Consider the following 19,255-nt stretch of genomic DNA (forward strand, 5'->3'; position numbering starts at 1 on the left):
AGAAATGAATGCTATATGTCATTCAGTTTTCCAACATTTTCAGTATGGTAAATTTTGTAGCCTTTTAAATTTTCCTGTCATTGCAGCTTTTGATATTTCAAACTATGGAAATCATAATTTTAAAGTCTGTTGTCCAACTTTGACTCTTCTCACTCTTCTGTCCCCACCACTTAGCCCTCTGTATAGGACTTTAATTTGTTATTTGAATTGTTAAAAAAAAATCTGAATTACTGAACTGGATAAGTCATCAGTTTTTAGGAGATTTCGACTACTTCCGCTTTTACTTTTACTCGTTCTGCTCATGAAGGATGATCTGGTCTCACTTGGACTCCAACCAGGTAGCGCAACTGATGCTGCTTTCGACCGTCCAGGGACGTTCTCTAGGATATCTTGACAGCCCATAAGACGAACTTCCAAAGTACCTATAGCACATTTAAGTATCAAGTAAGAAAACATCAATTCTCCACACATAGAATTATGTCTTTGTTAACTATTAAGAAATAGAGGGGGGAAATGTTTGCTAAAATAACAAAATCTCTTCTCCCAGAGGTTCTCTGAGGTAACTATCTTCTTTCCTGCTTTATTTAGAGAAACTTATTAAAAACTTTCACTTAAGACAACTATAAAAAAAATTTATAGAAAGAAAAGCACTTCCCAAAAGCTGTCTACGGGGCACAGAACAAAACTAGTTACATCATCTTCTAGTGTATATGAATAGTCACTTCTGTAATTACATGGAAGAATTACAGAATTATGTGGATAAAACACGTGGGAGGGGAAATATAAAGCTAAATAATATGCCTATTAAAACAGACATACAGAAATTAGAAACAAGGAAATCTGACTATGTGAATAACATTTGTTTTTAATAGTTGCACAGTTAACATAGAAAACGACTAGGTTTTTTTGGGAGGGGGTTGAATAGATGGATTTCTGTTACATTTGAGATGTAAAAATAACATTATCTTTTCACTTTAATAGTTTAGTTAGTCCAATAATAATGGGCTATAATTATCCAAGCATAAAATAATTGTTATTTCCTTAGGCAAATACATATGAAAGGTGTTCAAATGAAACTGAGGACACTGAGCTTAGCCATCTGGAGATACGGCTTTGTCATCATTTGGGCTAGAGTTAGTGTACTAAAATTTTAAAATGGTTCTTCAGTATTAAAATTTTAGATACTGCATATAGTAAGCACTTTAGGAAGAGTATTTCCTGGGAAAAGCTGTTCCATTAAACTTAAGTAATTAAAAGTTAATTTTATTTAAAGTTTTTAATTATTTAAAAGTAACCAAAGGACTTTCAGCAAAGAAAGTCTGTATTTACTCTCAACTCAAACAACTTAAAGAAAAAGTGGCTAATGGACATCAGTACAGAAAGGGGGAACTCAGGTGGAGCCAAGTGGACTACCTGAGTTAAGGAGACAGAAACGAGTATTGAGACTGCTCTGAGGGGGCTAGACTTCACAGCCAGCATAAGGGAAAAAATATAGCTACCCAGAGACAGAATTCCTGAGAAGTACAGAAGGTTCCTCAGACTAAGTATTCAGTCTTGATTCAGGAATAAAGAATAATTACCCTTAAACTAAACAATGCTGTAGTCCCATATTACCCAGGGACTTCCCTGGTACTCCAGTGGTTAAGAGTCCACCTGCCAATGCAGGGGATGTGAGTTTAATCCTGGCCTGGGAAGATTCTGCATGCCGCAGGGTAACTAAGTCCTCGAGCCACAACTACTGAAGTCCGTGGGCTCTAGAACCTGTGTTCTGTAACAAGCAAAGCCACATAAATGAGAAGCCTAGGCACCACAACAAAGAGCAGCTCCCGCTCGCCACGACTAGAGAAGGCCTGTGTGCAGCAACGCAGACCCAGCACTGCCAAAAATAATTCAAAAAAATAAAAATTAAAAAAAAGCATTACCCAAAAGATCAAACTGTTTTCAAGTAATTTAATTGTGACCTGGAATAAAGCTCAAAAATATCTGCAATATTTGTAGGAATACAAAAATATCCAGCACCTAACAAGCTAAAATTCAAAATGTCTGGCATTATTCAGAGATTACCAGGAATATTTGTTTTCTATTGCTGTATTACCAATTATCACAACCATAGTGCCTTAAAGCAGCACCCATTTATTACCCAATAGTTCTGTAGGTCAGAGTTTGGGTGGGAGGGTCTGCACTCTTTGCTAAAGATTTCATAAAGCTGAAATCTTTGTTGTCTGCCAGGCTGAGCTCTTAATGTGGAAGTTCTGAAGAAGAACCTGCTTCTAAGCTCCTTCAGGTTATTGGCAAAATCTAGTTTCCTGAAGCCATAAGACTAGGGATTCTATTTCCTTGCTACTGACAGCCAGCGGCTATTTCAAGTTCTAGAGGTGACCCCACCCCATCTCTAAGCCAGCAAGGGCACATAAAATTCTTTTTATGATTCATATCTCTCTGATTTTTCCTTCTTCCATTGGTCAGGGAGGGCTTCCCTCATAGCTCAGTTGGTAAAAAATCCACCTGCAGTGCAAGAGACCCTGGTTCAATTCCTGGGTGGGGACGGTCCACTGGAGAAGGGATAGGCTACCCACTCCAATATTCTTGGGCTTCCCTGGTAGCTCAGCTGGTAAAGAATCTGCCTGCAATGAGGGAGACCTGGGTTCAATCCCTGCATTTGGAAGATCCCCTGGAGAAGGGAAAGGCTACCTACTCCAGTATTCTGGCCTGGAGAATTCCATGGACTGGTATAGTCCATGGGGTTGCAAAGAATCAGACCCAACTGAGTAGCTTTAATAATAATATTTGGCCAGGGAAATTTTTCTGCTTTTTGAGGGGCTCATGTGATTGTATCAAGCTGATCCAGATAACTGTCCTTTACATTAACTCAAATGAGTAGTAACCTTAATCACAAATGTAAAACTCTCCTTTGCCACATCACAGAAGTGATGCCCCATCATATTCACAGGGGACGGATTCTGGAAGTCATTCTTAATATTCTGCCTATCATACCAGGAAAGCAAATAAACAGAAAAACAGGACACATTTAAAAAATAAAACCAAATGAAAACCAATATAAAACTGATATAAATATTATGATTGGCAGACATTCACACAGTTAGAAAAAAATTTCTAGAGATGAAAACTACATTGTCTGAGATTAAAAAATAAAAAAAAACTGTATGGGATTGGTGGCACACTCACACTGCAAAAGAAAAGAACTTGGTGAACTTGAAGCTAGAGCAATATAAATGATCAAAAACAGAAGATAGAAAGGAAAGACTTGGAGGGCAAAAAACAAATTAAAAATCCCAAAACAACACATATGTGAGCTGTGAGTTTAACTTCTAGTGTCCTAATACATGAGTACTTAAAGTCCTTCATGAAAAATAGAGAAGACAGAGAACAGAAAATACATTTGGAAAAATAATGACTAAAAATTTTCCAAATGTGATTAAAACTATAATGTGCTTGAAACTTTCCAAGAAGTTCAATAAACACTAAGGAAAAGAAAAATAAGTAAATTACACCAAAGCACAACATAATTAAATTTCTCAAAACAAATGATAAAAAGAAAGTTTTAACAGCCACCAGAGAATAAAAGACATACCAAGATCAGGGTGGCAGCAGATTTCTCATTAGAAACAATGAAAGCAAGACAGAGAAGCAATATCTTTAAAGTACTGAGGAAACAAACCATGAACCTTAAATTCTAAATATACTGAAAGTATCTTTCAAAAATGAAGCTTTTTCAAATATAAAAGTGGATAAAGAACGCACTATCAGAAGACTACCATGTGATCCAGCTACACCATTCCAAGGTATTATCCAAGTGAAGTGAAATGTACGTTCACACAAAAATTATACAAGGATATTATCAGCAGTTGTATTTGAAAAAAGTGAAAAATGGAAACAACCCAAATATCGACTACAGGTGAATGGATAAAAAAGTTAAGGTATATTCACACAATTAAATACTGTCAACAACAAACAGAAAGGAACTACTGGTAGATGCAATTCTTCTGAATTATTCAGAGTGAAAATGGCCAGATTGCCCCCCGCACCACGCCCCCCCCCCCCCCCCCCCGCCAAAAGTATACACTGTATGATTCAATTAATACAGAGTTCTACAAAATGCAAACTAATATCTAGTGACAGAAACAGGCCAGTGATTTGCCGAGGGACATGTATGGGGAAAGCAAGCATGAAAAGAGCAAGAAAGAGGGGTTTCACAGAGGCACAGGAGGATACTTTTGGAGACAATGTATATAATTATCTTGATTGTGGTGATGGTTTCATAACTTTAAACATATAACAAAACTTCTCAAATTATATACTTCAAATATATACAATAAAACTGTTCTATAGACTGGATATTGATAATGGTAGCTCAGGTATATTTATTTACTAAGAATTGTAAAACTATATTTAAAACCAGTAAAAATTGGAGTATTATTTCAAATATGTCCTAATAAAGATGGCTAAGCATGAGGGAAAACTTCAAACTTATTTTTGGTTTGGCTATGGAAACTCACTGTTAAGTATGAAGGCTCATTGTAAGTTTAATGAATATCATTTCAATTCTGGTTCAAAAGAAACAACTTGTGTCTGTGTTTTATTTGCTTTTTTTTGTTGTTGTTAAGGTGGTAAACTTAGTTCATTTCCACTGTAAATGTTTGGATGCAAAAGTCATCCTGGGAAAACTGAAAACATCTGGTTACTACTTCAAATCCTGGTAAATAATTAAGTATTTTAGTAATCTCAATGTATTAGGAGATGACAATGTTCAACACCTGCTTTCATTTAGGAAAAAACCTGGAGAGATTTAAGATCTTTATTAAGTATATAGAAGTTTCTGTCTTTTACGAGGTGACATAACTGCAACTGCATATAACCATATAAGAAATAGCTTAAAATTACATTTTTTACTTTTATAACCCATAATATGAAATTTTAAAAACAAGCAAAGCCAAGGAGCAAATGTTCTTATTCCATTAGAATAAGTAAGTATTTTTTAATTTCTCTTACTTTCTGGAAAAATTATTTTATGTCAATTTTACTAATTCAGTATTTCAACTTGGTACAATTGAGTAACTTTTTAAAATTCTGAGGAAATCTTTCATAAAAACTTGAAACTAGTCTTGAAATTTTGGACTAAAAAACTCAATCATACTTTGTATCAAAGTAATTTGTAAATTTCAGTATTATAAGTATAACACTGCAAAAGAAACAAGTGTAAATGAGACAAACCATAAATAGCATGCAGTAAAAAGTCAGGGCAGTAAATACTCCAACTAACTTATCTAGGCTAATCCTTTATCATGTGTAATCCTTTATTAATACCACTACTATTTGTCTTTCTAGTTAATTCCAAATTTAAAGTCCAGTAGATAATTAAAGGAATTTTTTAAAAAACCAAAATATCTTAAGATACTTCCTTTTAGGCTTGATTTACATCACTAAAAGTAAAGTTAAGTAAGGGAATGAAGAACACAGAGAGAACTCAAAAAAGGTTAAAGAGTTAGGAAGAGGTGCCAGCTAGAATAGAAAAGGAAGAGGTGCCAGCTAGAATAGAAAAGGAAAATAATTTCCAGTCACATCAGCTGATTTTCTAAAATGTAGCTTTATTACTTTTCTAAAAAGACTTCAGCAATTATATTTTAACCAGTGAATCTTTCTTAAGTTTTGAATATTATGTTCAGTCCTGAGCCATGGGGTGGGGAAACTTAGATAAGTACAGTCCCTGACTTATTATCAAATAATATTTACCAAGTATCTACTGAATGTATAAAGTACCCCGTGATGGGGATTAAGAGTACATGTAGGTAGATGACAAAGTCTTTGTTCTTCACAGGTCTATATTCCAGTTTTGATTTAAAAAAAAGAATAAGACAGGTAATAAGTCAAAGACATTTAATAGGCACTGTGCACAAACCAGATGAATTGTGACAGAAGATGAGTAATACGAGTTACAGAGGATGTGGTTGGAAAGATAAATGCTTTATTTACTTTTAAAAATTTTTATTGGAATGTAGTTGATTTACAGTGTTCTGCTAGCCTCAGGTGTAGAGCAAAGTGAATCATTATACGTATACATATATCCACTCTTTTTTAGCCTCTTTTCCAATACAGGCCATCACAGAGTACTGAGCAGCGTTCTCTGTGTTATATACAGTAGGTCCTTATTAGTTACCTATTTTATATACAGCAGTGCATATATGTCAGTCTCAAGCTCCCAATTTATCCCTAGCCCCACCTTACTCCCTGGTAACCGTAAGTTTGTTTTCTACAGCGGTAACTCTATTTCTGTTTTGTGTTGATAGGTGAGTTCATTTGTACACTGTTTTTTAGATTCCACATAATGCAATGTCATATATTTGCTTTTATCACTCAGTATGATAGTCTCTGGCCTTCCCAGGTGGCACAGTAGTAAAGAATCTGTCTGCCAATGCAGGAAACCCAACAGATGCAGGTTCGACCCCTAGGTTGGGAAGATGCCCTGGAGTAGGAAATGGCAACCCACTCCAGCATTCTTGCCTGGAAAATTCCATGGACAGAGGAGCCTGGCAGGCCACAGTTTCTGGCTACAACTGAGCACACATGCATGCACATGACAATCTCTAGGTCAATCCATGTCACTGCAGGTGGAATTATTTTGTTCCTTTATATGACTGAGTAACATTCCATAGTTTATATGTAACACATTTTTTTAAACTTTTTTAAAATTTAAATTAATTTGTTTATTCTACTTGGAGGCTAATTACTTTACAATATTGTAGTGGTTTTTGCCATACATTGACATGAATCAGCCATGGGTGTACGTGTGTTCCCCATCCTGAATCCCCCTCCCACATCCCTCCCCATCCCATCCCTCAGGGTCATCCCAGTGCTCCAGCCCTGAGTAATCTGTCTCATGCATCCAACCTGGACTGGCGATCTATTTCACATATGATAATATACATGTTTCAGTGCTATTCTCTCAAATCATCCCACCCTCACCTTCTCCCACAGAGTCCAAAAGTCTGTTCTTTTGTTTATGTGTAACACATCTTTATTCATTCCTCTGTGGATGGACATTTAGTTTGTTTCCAGGCCTTGGTTATTGTAAATAGTGCTGCAATAAACATTGGGGTGCATGAATCATTTCAAATTATGGGTTTTTCTCCCAGATATATGCGCAGGAGTGGGGCTGCTGGATCATATGGCATCTACTGCTGGTTTTTAAGGACCTCCATACTGTTATCCACAGTGGCTATACCAGGTTACATTCCCACGACAGTGTAGAGGATTCCCTTTTCTCCATACTCTCTCCAGCATTTACTGTTTGCAGATTTTTTGATGATGGGCATTCTTACCAGTGTGAGGTGATACCTCGTAAGATAAATGCCTTAAACAATAAATACTTTATAAACATTTAAAATACAACAGAAAGTTTGGGCCAGAGGCTTCCAAGCTTTTCTGTTTCATAGTAGCCTAGTATCTCAACTTTTTCATTGTGCTAGTAGTCTAAATGATACACCAAACAGTTCTGTTTCATAGGATATTATAACAAATTAATAACTATTTGAAAAAATAATACACTGAAAAGTTTCATATTTCATTCTTAAATAACCATGATCACTTTCTAATGAGATGTGTGTACCTACTGGGGACTGTACAATTTATCAAACTTTGGAATTAGATTGGAAAGTGCCACCATTATTTTCTATTCCATATTGATTTTCCTATAGTATTTATTAATATAGCAGTGAAGGAAAATTCACTTGGCATCCCAGGGTACCGCAAATTTAGGAACTCAATTTGGTAACTGAAGCTTTAGACTGATCTTAATAGTAGTAACAGCACTGTCCAACTATAAATTTGTCCTTCAAGATTTAATGTAGAAGTCTGCCATAATGTAAAACTGATAATGATACCCAAAGCTACCAGAATGTGACAGTATGCTGTGCAATTCTGAAGAACACTTTCATATCCTCAAAATATTTAATGACATTATTTTTAAGGTAAAGCCCCTGCTGACATTCATATTGATCATTTAAGGATTCCTGGGGATGAGGAAGGCCTATGTATCAAAAATATGTCACATTCACATGGGCCATAAAAATCTTTGTAGGTAATGGTAAGAAAATTGTAGGGTAGCAAACTTGAAAGACAGTTTCTTTACAGAAACACAGGAGAACAAACAAAATCAGGAAAACCGGTTAGAATAAATGTTACCAGCAATCTGGCAAACAGTCAAAGGTTTACTGCAACCAAGCAAATGCTTGATCAAAAAATGCAATGAACACTTGGTAGGAAAGCTTTGGGGCATTTCAATTTATCTTTGCTTCATCTCTCCTCTCCCCAACCCCAGGCTTGGTGATAGCCCTGACGATGTGTGTGTCTGTGCTCAGTCACTTCAAATCATGTCCGATTCTTTGCTACCCTATGGACTGTAGCCTGCTAGGCTTCTCTGTCCATGTGATTTTCCAGGTAAGAATGCTGGAGTTGGTTGCCTTGCCCTCCCTCCTCCAGGGTATCTTCCTGACCCAGGGATCAAAACCACAGCTCCAGTGTCTTCTGCACTGCTGGCAGATTCTTTACCATTGAGCCACCAGGGAAGCCCAGTAGTCCTGAAGATAGCAGGCTGTATTTCTGATATAGGTTCTTGGTGCCAAAGGGAGCAGAGAAGACTTCATTCTCAAAGAACTCTGGATGCCTGCTTTGACCTCTCTGAAGGCTCCCTGAAAGACTAATGGTAAAGGTTTACCTTTCTTTCACCTAACTAAGAAATCTTTCAAGGCAGAGAAACAGCTAAGTACAGGGCACTGAAAGGCAAATGAAGCCTGGAGCAAAGGATATTAGTTGTCTATATTATTTAATAGACATCCTATAGTCTTAGGGAGATAGGAAGTAAGCTGTTTTAGGGAATAAGAGCTCTTCAATGCTTCTACATGTTACCGGGAAACCAGAAGACTAGCTGCACAAGGAGACATCCTCAGAAAAGCTCTAAGAAGGCACTAAGCTCTCATATCTGGCTGATAGTCCAGCTCTGCACAAGCAAAAGCAGAATTACAAAATGCTGGGGTGAATGCTGAAAGTAGCCTTGGCACACAAACAAAGAATTTAGCTGCAAACATAAGGCAAATATTTCTACCTTCAGGCGTTAAAAAAAAAGTCTGTCAAAACACTAGCTGACCAGTAACTTAATGGAGACTTCAGTGACCACACATAATTACAAAGTCACTAAATAACTATATCCTGGGTCAAAGAGCAATAAGAAATTATAGAAAATGGGACTATATTTCAGAGTTACAAATAATAATATTCACCATATCCAGCTTTCAATAAAAAATTATGAGGCAAGCACATAAATAAGAGAGTATGGCCGACTCACAAGAAAAGTAGAAATTCACAGAAACTACTCCTGAGGAAGTCAAAACATTGGACTTACTACACAAAGACTATACCAACTGTCTTACAAATGGTCAAAGCTTACATTGGTCAAAGTGGTCAAAGACCTAAAAGAAACCAAAAGCAAAAAAGGAGAACGGTATTTCAACAAATAGGGAATATTAATAAAGACATAGAATTTATAAATAAGAACCAAATAGAAATCATGGAGCTGAAAAGTACACTAACTGAAATTTTTGAAGTTTACTAGAGATGTTCAACACCATATTCGAGCAGGCTGAAAAATCAGAAAAAAAACTTAAAGATATCTGAATTGAAAGTGCAGTCTTAGGAAAAGAAAGAAAAAAAAAAATGAAGGAAATTCAATGTTGGGGAATGAAGGATGTTATTGTGAAGAGAGAAAGAGGAAAAATTAGACTCTAGTACATGTTTACTACAATAAATGCTGAAGAAAGGACCACAGGCTAAAGGAAAATTTTAACAGAAAGTTTCAAGTACAACAAGAGCAGAAAGAATAATGAGTCACTAGATATAAAAGACAATGCTTTGTTTTGTTTTTTGAAAAAAATACTTAGTTGACCCTTGAACAATATGGGAGTTAGGGGCACTGGCCATTTTCACAGTCAAAAATCTGCAGGTAACTTCATAGTAGGTTTTCCATATCTGTAATCCCATATGCACTAATTCAATCAAACATGGATCACTTATACCTTTAAAGTTTTCTGCTCTTTAAAGTAAAAACAAAACCAGAAGATATACAGTGGAAATGAACAACATAGCTTTGAACTGAGCAAGTCCACTTACATGTGAATTTTTTTCACTAAATACTTAACCATAGTGCTCTATGATCTACAGTTGGTTGAGTCTGAAGACATGTGGGGGTTGACTGAAGTTATATACAGATTTGTGACTGCAGAGGCCTGGCACCCTTAGCCTGTGTTATTCAAGGGTCAGCAACTAATTTGGAAGAGAGTATATACTATGATCACAGATTGTATTAAGTTCAATATGCATATGTGACTCTCTAAAGTAAGCAATAAACACACACACATCCCAAATCTGATGAATGACATGAATCTATACATCAAGAAGCTCAAAGAATCCAAGTAGAATAAACTCAAAAGAAATCACCATTTTGAGATGCATTATAATCAAATTGTGAAAAACCAGAGACAAAAAGGGGAATCTTGAAGGCAGCAAGAGAGAAGCAAATCATCAGTTACCAAAAATCCTCAATAAAAGTTGATTCTTTATCAATAGCATAAAAGCCAGGAGGGGCTGAGATGACATTTTCAGAATGCTGAAAGAAAAAAGCTTGTCAACCAAGAATGCTATATATGCAAAACTAACCTTCAAAAAATGAAGAAAACAATAGATTCTAGAATAAGCAACAGTTAAGGGAGCTTATCACTAGCAGACCTTCCTAGACGAAATACTAAAAGAAATCATCCAGATTGAAATGAAAGAGAACACTAGACAGTAACCTGAAATCATGGAAAAAAAATAATAACATCAGTAAAACTAACTACATAGGTAAATTAAAAAGCCCATATCACTATTAATATATTTCCAGTTTGTAACTCCGTGTTTACTTTATGACTTAAAAGACATGGATAAAACAATAATTGTAGTATAATATGTAATACAATCTAATCAAATGGGCACACAGTACATAAAGACATAATCTATGTCAACAAAAATATAACGATGAGGATGCACAGACGTATAAGAGCAGAGTTTTTGTGGCCTACTGTTATAAATTTAGGATGTTAACTGTAATCATTAGAGTAACCACTAAGAGTAATTTTAAAATATACAGAAAAGAAATCAAGGAAAGAATAAAATAAAGGTAAACTAGAAAAATTCAATCAAACAAAGAAAGCAAAAGAATTCCCCAAAAAAGATGAAGACTTACAGAAAACAAATAGCAAAATGGTAGAAGTAAGCCTTTTTGTTCCATAATAAGACTTTGGCTGGTTTATTTCCCTGGTTCTTAAGAAGGATCTTCTAAACCCTCGTCAGTTCCCTAGTAACAGCAGTATCTTTGTTATTCATGGTGGGCTCCTCAGACCACGTGTGAGTTTAGGCTAACAAAATGACCCACAGTAGGCCTGTACACAGCTCCAGAATGGGGGCTGGCTATGACACAAAAAACAACATGTGGTTAGAGGGCTCATGTTTGACCCACCTATCAGTCAGAACTATGGTCTTTCGGAAAAGGTCGGGGCCTGGAGACTGATTTCAGTCAAGTGGCCAATGATTCACTCACTCACTCCTATGTATTAGGTTGGTCAAGAAGTTCCTTTGTTTTTTTTTAAGTAAAAAGACAAGACACATTTTTCATTTTCATCAAGAACTTCACTCAACAACATATTCACTGTTTTGTTTTACCACCTTGTGCCAATTTTCAGTCAACTTCATAATTCCATCTTTCCAAAATTTTTTATCTTTTTGAGCAAAGAACTGTGCCAGATGTCTTTTACAGTCTTCTAGGGAATTGAAATTTTTTTCCATTAAGAGAATTTTGTAAAGACTGAAATAAATGGACATCTGAAGGTGCAATATCTGAGGAATATGGCAGATGAATCAGAACTTCCCAGCCAAGCTGTAACAGCTTTTCCTGGTCGTCAAAGACACATGTGGTCTTAGGCTATCCTGATGGAAGATAATGCATTTTCTGTTGACTAATTCTGGATGCTTTTCATTGAGTGCTACCTTCACTTGGTCTAACTGAGAGCAGTACTTGATGGTATTAAATGTTTGGTTTTCTAGAAAGAGTTCAATCCTACCATTTATACAATATCATCTTCTTTAGGGGAAGACTGGCCTCTAGTGTGGTTAGTGGTGGCTCATTTCACTTGTTCCATGATCTCTTCCATTCCATATTATTGTACAGTATCCACTTTTCATTGCCCATCACAATTTGTTTTAAAAACAGAACGTTTTTGTTACATTTAAGTAGAGAATTGCATGCAGAAATATAGTCCAGAAGGCTTAATTTATGTGGAACCCAAACATCAAAGTGATTAACATAACTAAACTGGTGGAAATGATTGTCAATGCTTGATTTGGATATTTTGAGTATGTCGGCTGTCTCCTGCATAGTATACTATTGACTGATCTCAAACAATGTATTGATTTGATTGCTATTAACTTCAACTGGTCTACCCCACCATGTAGCATCATCCAGTGAGAAATCTCCAGCACAAAATTTATCAAACCACTTTTGACACATTCGATCAGTCACAGCACCTTCTCCATATACTGCACAAATTTTTTTCTTTTTTGTATTTCATTTGTTATTTTTACCTTTCTTTAAATTATAAAGCATAACATGCTGAAATGTTACTTCTTTCCTGCCCCCTTCAATATTAAAATGGCTACACAAAAATTCATTAATTTTGACAAGTTTTTAAAAAATGCATGCTGATATGACAGCTGTCACAATACAATCTAACAAAATTTTTTCCAATGAAGTTAAAGACAATTAAGTGCTACTACAGCCATCTTATGGAAAAAAGCGAACAAACCTTTCGGCCAACCCACTAATAAAGCCACAATGAAAACTCTGAATACTCTCAGCTAAAGTGAGATTACTGGCTAAAAACAGAAACTGATGTTCTGAGAGGGTGATGCATACTGACAGCAGGGAAACTGCCAGATCTCTCCCTAAGTGTCTCTTCTTTGGTTTTAATTTGTAGCCTTTATAATAAAACTTTACTTATAAATACAGAGCTTTCCTGAGTTCTATGACTTGTTCCATGGAATTACTTTGTCTGAGGTGGTAGGTAGGTAGGTAGTTTCAGTCACTCAGTCATGTCTGACTCTTTGCCACCCCATGAATCACAGCACGCCAGGCCTCCCTGTCCATCATCAACTCCCGGAGTTTACTCAAACTCATGTGCATCGAGTCAGTGATGCCATCCAGCCATCTCATCCTCTGTCGTCCCCTTCTCCTCCTGCCCCCAATCCCTCCCAGCATCAGGGTCTTTTCCAGTGAGTGAACTCTTCACGTGAGGTGGCCAAAGTACTGGAGGTTCAGCTTCAGCATTAGTAGGAACCCCTAAATTTGTAGCCAGTTGGTCAGAAGGTGAGTGGTTGGGGAAACCCCAAGCTTGAAGCTTGTGTCTGAAATGAAGGCAGTCTTGTGGGGGAGTGTGACATAAACCTATGAAATTTAACCTAACTCTGGGTAGTCAGCATCAGAATTGCATTGCACCTTACCAGTAATTATCTTAAACATATACGGATTAAAGTGTTCAAAATAAAGGCAGAGACTGACAGAATGGATTAAAATAAACAAACCCAAACCTTGACCCAATTATATGCTGTCTAAAATAGACTCATTTTAGAGCCAAAGACATGTATCAGTTGAAAAAGAAAAAACAGAAAAAGATACTCAGTGTAAACAGTAACCAAAAGAGAGCTAGAATGGCTACACTAACATCAGATAGACTACTTTAAATCCAAAATTGTTACAGTAGAAAAAGGATATTATATTTTGATAAAAGTCAATCCATTTAGAAGATATAAAAATTATAAACATATATGCACTGAACAACAGAGCCTGAAAACATATGAAGCAAAAACTTACATAACTGAAAGGAAAAACAAGCAAATCTACAAAAATAGTTGGAGACTTTGTTACCACCACCACACTTTCAAAAATGAAGCTAAGATGGCAGTAATTAAAAAAAAAAAAAGGAAAAATCCAGTAAATTCCCCACAAATGAACCTTCAAGTTGAGAACTTTCAAAGACGTGAACATGTGTCCATGTCCAATCAGCTCATGTGTCTGGGGTACACTGTCACGTGTCTGCGTCCTCTACAGGCGACTGTGACTTCTCTACACCTGTACTGTACGGGGTGGCTTCCCGGGTGGCACCAGTGCTAAAGACTCTGACTGCCGATGCGGGAAACACAGGAGATGTGGGCTCGAACCCTGGGTTGGGAAGATCCCCTGGAGGAGGGAATGGCAAACCACTCCAGCATCCTTGCCTGGAGAATCTCATGGACAGAGGAGCCTGGAGGGCTACAGTCCGTGGGGTCACAAACAGTTGGCCACGACTGAAGTGACTTAGCATGCACACACTATATGGAGTGCAGTAGCACAGTGTCATTATTTTAAGCTACATCTGCAAGAGGATGACTTCACTGAACTTGCTGTTCCATACGAGGAGCATATTAATGAAGACCTATTGGAATTGGAGGCCCAGAGAAAGGACAAACAGAGACAAGAGGAAGAAGAAGTAACTGAAGAACCGAAGAGACTCATGCTGCAGGAAACGGCAAGCGGATTTTCCTGATGTGAGGAGGCACTAATAGTTTTTGAGGCCAGGACTTGAACACAGAACAGTACACGAAAGGTTGCAACAGCCATTCAGAATGCAATCCCGTGCTATGGTGTCATCTATGATGAGAAAAGAAAAGAGCTACTAACCAGACACTGGCTTGGACAGAGGAGCCTGACAGGCTACAGCTGATGGGGCCACAAAGATCTGGACATGACTGAGAGACTGAGCATAAACAAACATCACTGAATCATTTTTCCAAGGAGCTAGATAGAACTGAATCCAGCAAAGAACCAGAACCTGTGCCATCAACATGAGGTGTGAGTGAAATAGCAGCTTGCCTTCCATCTCCTACTGCTGACAACCCTTCAACTCTACCATCTCCCACCTCCTTTCCCTCCTCCACTCAGTAACTTCTCTTGCCTGTTCACTTGATGCCAGTCCCTGTAAACCAGCTGTTATACTGTATGACTGTACTTCTCAAGGTACTGTAAGATGAAAAATGTTTTGTTTTTTATGTACTATTTGTGTGAAAAGCATTATAAACCTATTACAGTACAGCATTATACAGCTGACTGTGTTTGGTAACCCAGGCTAACTTTGTTAGACATATGAACAATTGGACTTATGAACATGTTTGTATCTAGGAGACTTACTGTAACAAGTGTTGTTGAGGAGAATGCAGAGAAATTGGAACCCTCATGCTTTGCTGTTGGAAATGTAAAATGATGAAGCCCCTATGGAAAACAGTTTGATGGTCCCTCAAAAATATAAACATAAAATTACCATATGACCTGGTAATTATACATCTAGGTATATTCTAAAAATAACTGAAAATAGGTGTTCAAACAAAAACCTGCAAACAAAAATTCACAGAAACACTACTTACAGTAGTCAAAAGGTGGAAATAACCCAAACGTCCATCAATTAATGAACAGATAAATAAAACCAGACATATACCTGTACAACAGAATATTTAGCTATAAAAAGGAATGTAGTATTGATACATGTAATAACAAGAATGAACCTTGAAAAGAGTACAGAAAAATGAAAGAAATCAGACAAAGAAAGCCACAAATTATAAAATTCTATTTATAGGAAACATCTATAATAGACAAATTTATAGAAATAGGAAGTCAACTTTGACTGCTAGGGGTTGAGGGGAAAGGGGGAATTGGGAATGACTCCTTAATGGGTCCTGGGTTTCCCTTTGGAGTGATGAAAATACCCCAGAACCAGAAACTGGTTAGAGTTGTACAATTAGTGTGGATATACTAAATGCCTATGAATTCTGGTTATTTTAAAATATTATTAACTATTATTATGGTTATTATTATTATTAACCATTATCTGGTTATTATTAAAATATTATTAACCATTATTTTAAAATGGTTAAAATAATAAATTCTATTCTATCTTACCACAATACTTAAAAACTGTATAAACACATTTTTATTCACTATTAAATCAGAAGCAAATATAGATTAAAAATACATGAAAAAAATCAGGAAGATATATGCTACATACCTGTTAGTGCTGCTGGTTTGGACAGGGTACTATATTGGTTTTGGGTAGATATCATACTTTGACGTGGACTTAGTGTTGGTGATGCAACAAGTGAAAGCTCCTCAATAATAATACTGCTTTTGGGATGATTCTTGGGAAGTTCATTTAATCTCTGCTCTAATGAATACTTCAAAAGGTCCAACTTCTGACTTGATTCATTAAATCTTGCTTGAGCCTTACATAGGGAAAAGACAACATTATCATTTAAATAATTATATTCTTTGAATATTTATTAAGCTAAAATTTTTATTTAAAATTACCTCTGAAAGTGCTTTTCTGTCTGTCACTTTTCCTGAGCCAAGTAATTTCATTACATTCTTTGCACCTTCTGCTACTGCAAACTCTATCCTAAAATGATGCCTTAATTCTTCCATTCGAAGTTCAAGAGGACTTATGACAGGTTTGGCTAGAGGAGGAAAACAAAAAAAATTGAACCATTTATTTGACTTTCTAATACACAGTGACTAAAACTCAAGAAAAAGAAAGTAACTCTTACATTAAAAGAAAAGTTAGTACTTAAAAATCAATAAACACTGAAGTAAATAAACACTTAACAGACACAATGTTAAAATACAGAATCTTATATTTTAGCCACCAAAATTCAAAGATAAAAATTCAAGATAAAAAACAGAATGCCTCTTTCCTCCTTAATTCTGAACCACCACTTCTTTCCAATATAAAATTAATTTAGTACTATACTAAATGCCCATAATTGTAAGAAATGACAATTTATATCTGTTCCATCACCATTATCAAAAGCCAATTCATTGGTCTGGACTGCTTGAAGAATCTGCATTCGTATCACTTCTATTTTTGTCTTGCTGTCTTGGAGCAGTTGCTGAGCTGTGCCATGGAGTTTCCGATCCTATGAAAAGTAAGGTTGAAAAGGTAAGTAGATACAGAGACAAAGAAAATATTTTTATAACTTCTAAGTAACATCAAATGATAGCAGCAAGTGAAAAGCAAAGGTCAAAAGAATATATTTCTGAGCACTATAGTATATATACTTGTAGATACACTTACTTTCAAAAACTATCAAACTGATCGGATGGAAAATAAGAAAACAATTCCATTAGTTAAAAGCTAGGGAGTTGGTTTTACTGAATAAACTTCTGTTATATGTCTTAAGACTTCAAGAAAGGGCCTGAATTAAGTGAAATAATGTCCTTCCTCGCATTCTAGTTCCGTAACAATGAATCACAAAAAACTTACCATTTTAGGAATTGTGGTATGCAAAATAACAATCCACATAAAGATGTCCATGGGGCAATCTGCCAAACTTTGTGAATTTGTTACCTTACATGTCAAAGGGGAATTAAGATAGCAGATGAAACTGAGGCTGTCAATCACCCAATCTTAAAATACAGAGTCAGATGGGCCCAATGTAATCACAAGGGTCCTTAAATGTAGAAAAGGAAGGCAGAAGAGAAGGTCATGTGAGAAAAGGAGCCACTGCTTTGGCTTCAAAGACAGAGGAATAGGGCCATGAGCCAAGGAACATGACAGCCTCCAGAAGCTAAAAAGGGCAAGGAAACAAATTTTTTCCTACATACTCTAGAATGTGAAATCTATTTCCAATTTCTCAATTATAAAACTGTAACATAATAAAGTTGAGTTGTTTTAAGTCAATGAATTTGTTAACTGGTTACAGCAGCCACAGTAACCAATATAGTGGTGTTTTTTTTTTTTTAATAGTCATGAGACAAGTAACAGAAGTTAATGCCATCTCCTAGTTAGTTGATTAGCTGTCAAAGTCTAGTATGCTTCAATCTATTAAAAAAAAATAAAAAGGAATGATAAATACAACTAAGCATCAAGTTAGAAAGCACTCAATCATAGGAAAGACCAATTTTTTCATATTGTTTACGCATCTCTACTTTTAACACTAAGGCAGTCTGTATTAATTTGAAAATACTAGAAGCTAAGAGACAAGCATCAGATGTGCAGCATCATTTCAATAAATCAAACACACACAATATATCACGACACTGAATAAAGGGGAGGATGGAGATATTTATGATGGGAGAGAAAATACATATATAAGGAAAAAAAAGTGAAGTGAAAAATATATCACATTAAACACCAAACTAGGTTAACATGCAGTGAAGGCAAAAGCAATTAGCAAATATATGAATTTTTCTTTCATTTCTCTCCTATTCCCACAGTTAGTAATTTAGGAAAAAGCACCTGGTCAGATTTTGTTGTTTATTAAATAAAATATTCAGATTTCACATTAAGGAGTTGGGCTTAAATAGTTTACTAAGTCCTTTAAATATTCATTTACATGAAGTGTGTGTGTGTATCTGTGCATGCATGCATGTGTATACACACACACTATACATTTTTAAAACTATGCTTTACCATTAAGGACACTAGCTAGAATCTAACTGTTTGCCCATGACTCATTATATATGCTTTTATGAATATACATATTAATCTTCCAAGTTTAAAGTGAAAAAACTTTAAAATTTCCTCCTGTTAAATCCAGTATTAGGAAAATCAGACTAAAGATCTGAAATAACTTTTCTATTTCTTTGAGACCAGATTAAAATAATAGAAATATTAATACTTCAAAACTTATAATTTAATGGGAATATATAGGTTTCCTAAAGAAATTATGTAAACAGAAATACCATTCTCTACCATAGAGAGCTTCTGTAAGCATTAGATAAAACTAAAATTATATTGCCTAGCATGATTGCCATTAAAACGTTCTCTTTTAGAGGAATAAAAACAATGATTAATTATAATATTTTAATGAAGTTCTAATGTAAAAGTATAAATATTAAGTAAAGTGTTTTTATAATACTATGCTTTTCAAATAAGCTATTCCTCTTACTACTTTTATCACTATGTGAAGACAGTAGTTCTGTCATTTACTTCTTTAGAAATACCCTTAACTATTTTAATGTAACATGCAAACAGAAGTATTTATATTTCATTTTAAAAGGTAAATGATTTTTCCACATGGACTTCTGAAAGATCTGCACAGATGCTAAAGCGTGAAAAAGGTTTTAAAAATT

General features: G+C 35.7%; 1 protein-coding gene across 2 annotated transcripts in view; it reads right to left on the minus strand.

Annotated features, from left to right (window-relative positions):
* Nucleotides 1-19,255, minus strand: part of PKN2 (protein kinase N2) — a 143,486-nt gene that overhangs the window by 40,663 nt on the left and 83,568 nt on the right. For both annotated transcript variants that reach the window (XM_043875869.1, XM_043875870.1), the window contains exons 4-7: nt 16,980-17,097; nt 16,493-16,638; nt 16,194-16,407; nt 237-422 (exon numbers count right to left, since the gene is read on the minus strand). In XM_043875869.1, coding sequence (XP_043731804.1) covers nt 237-422; nt 16,194-16,407; nt 16,493-16,638; nt 16,980-17,097 — 664 coding nt within the window. The remainder of the gene's footprint in view (nt 1-236; nt 423-16,193; nt 16,408-16,492; nt 16,639-16,979; nt 17,098-19,255) is intronic.

Source organism: Cervus elaphus, chromosome 20 (assembly GCF_910594005.1).
Source record: "Cervus elaphus chromosome 20, mCerEla1.1, whole genome shotgun sequence".
NCBI classification, from domain to species: Eukaryota; Metazoa; Chordata; class Mammalia; order Artiodactyla; family Cervidae; genus Cervus; species Cervus elaphus.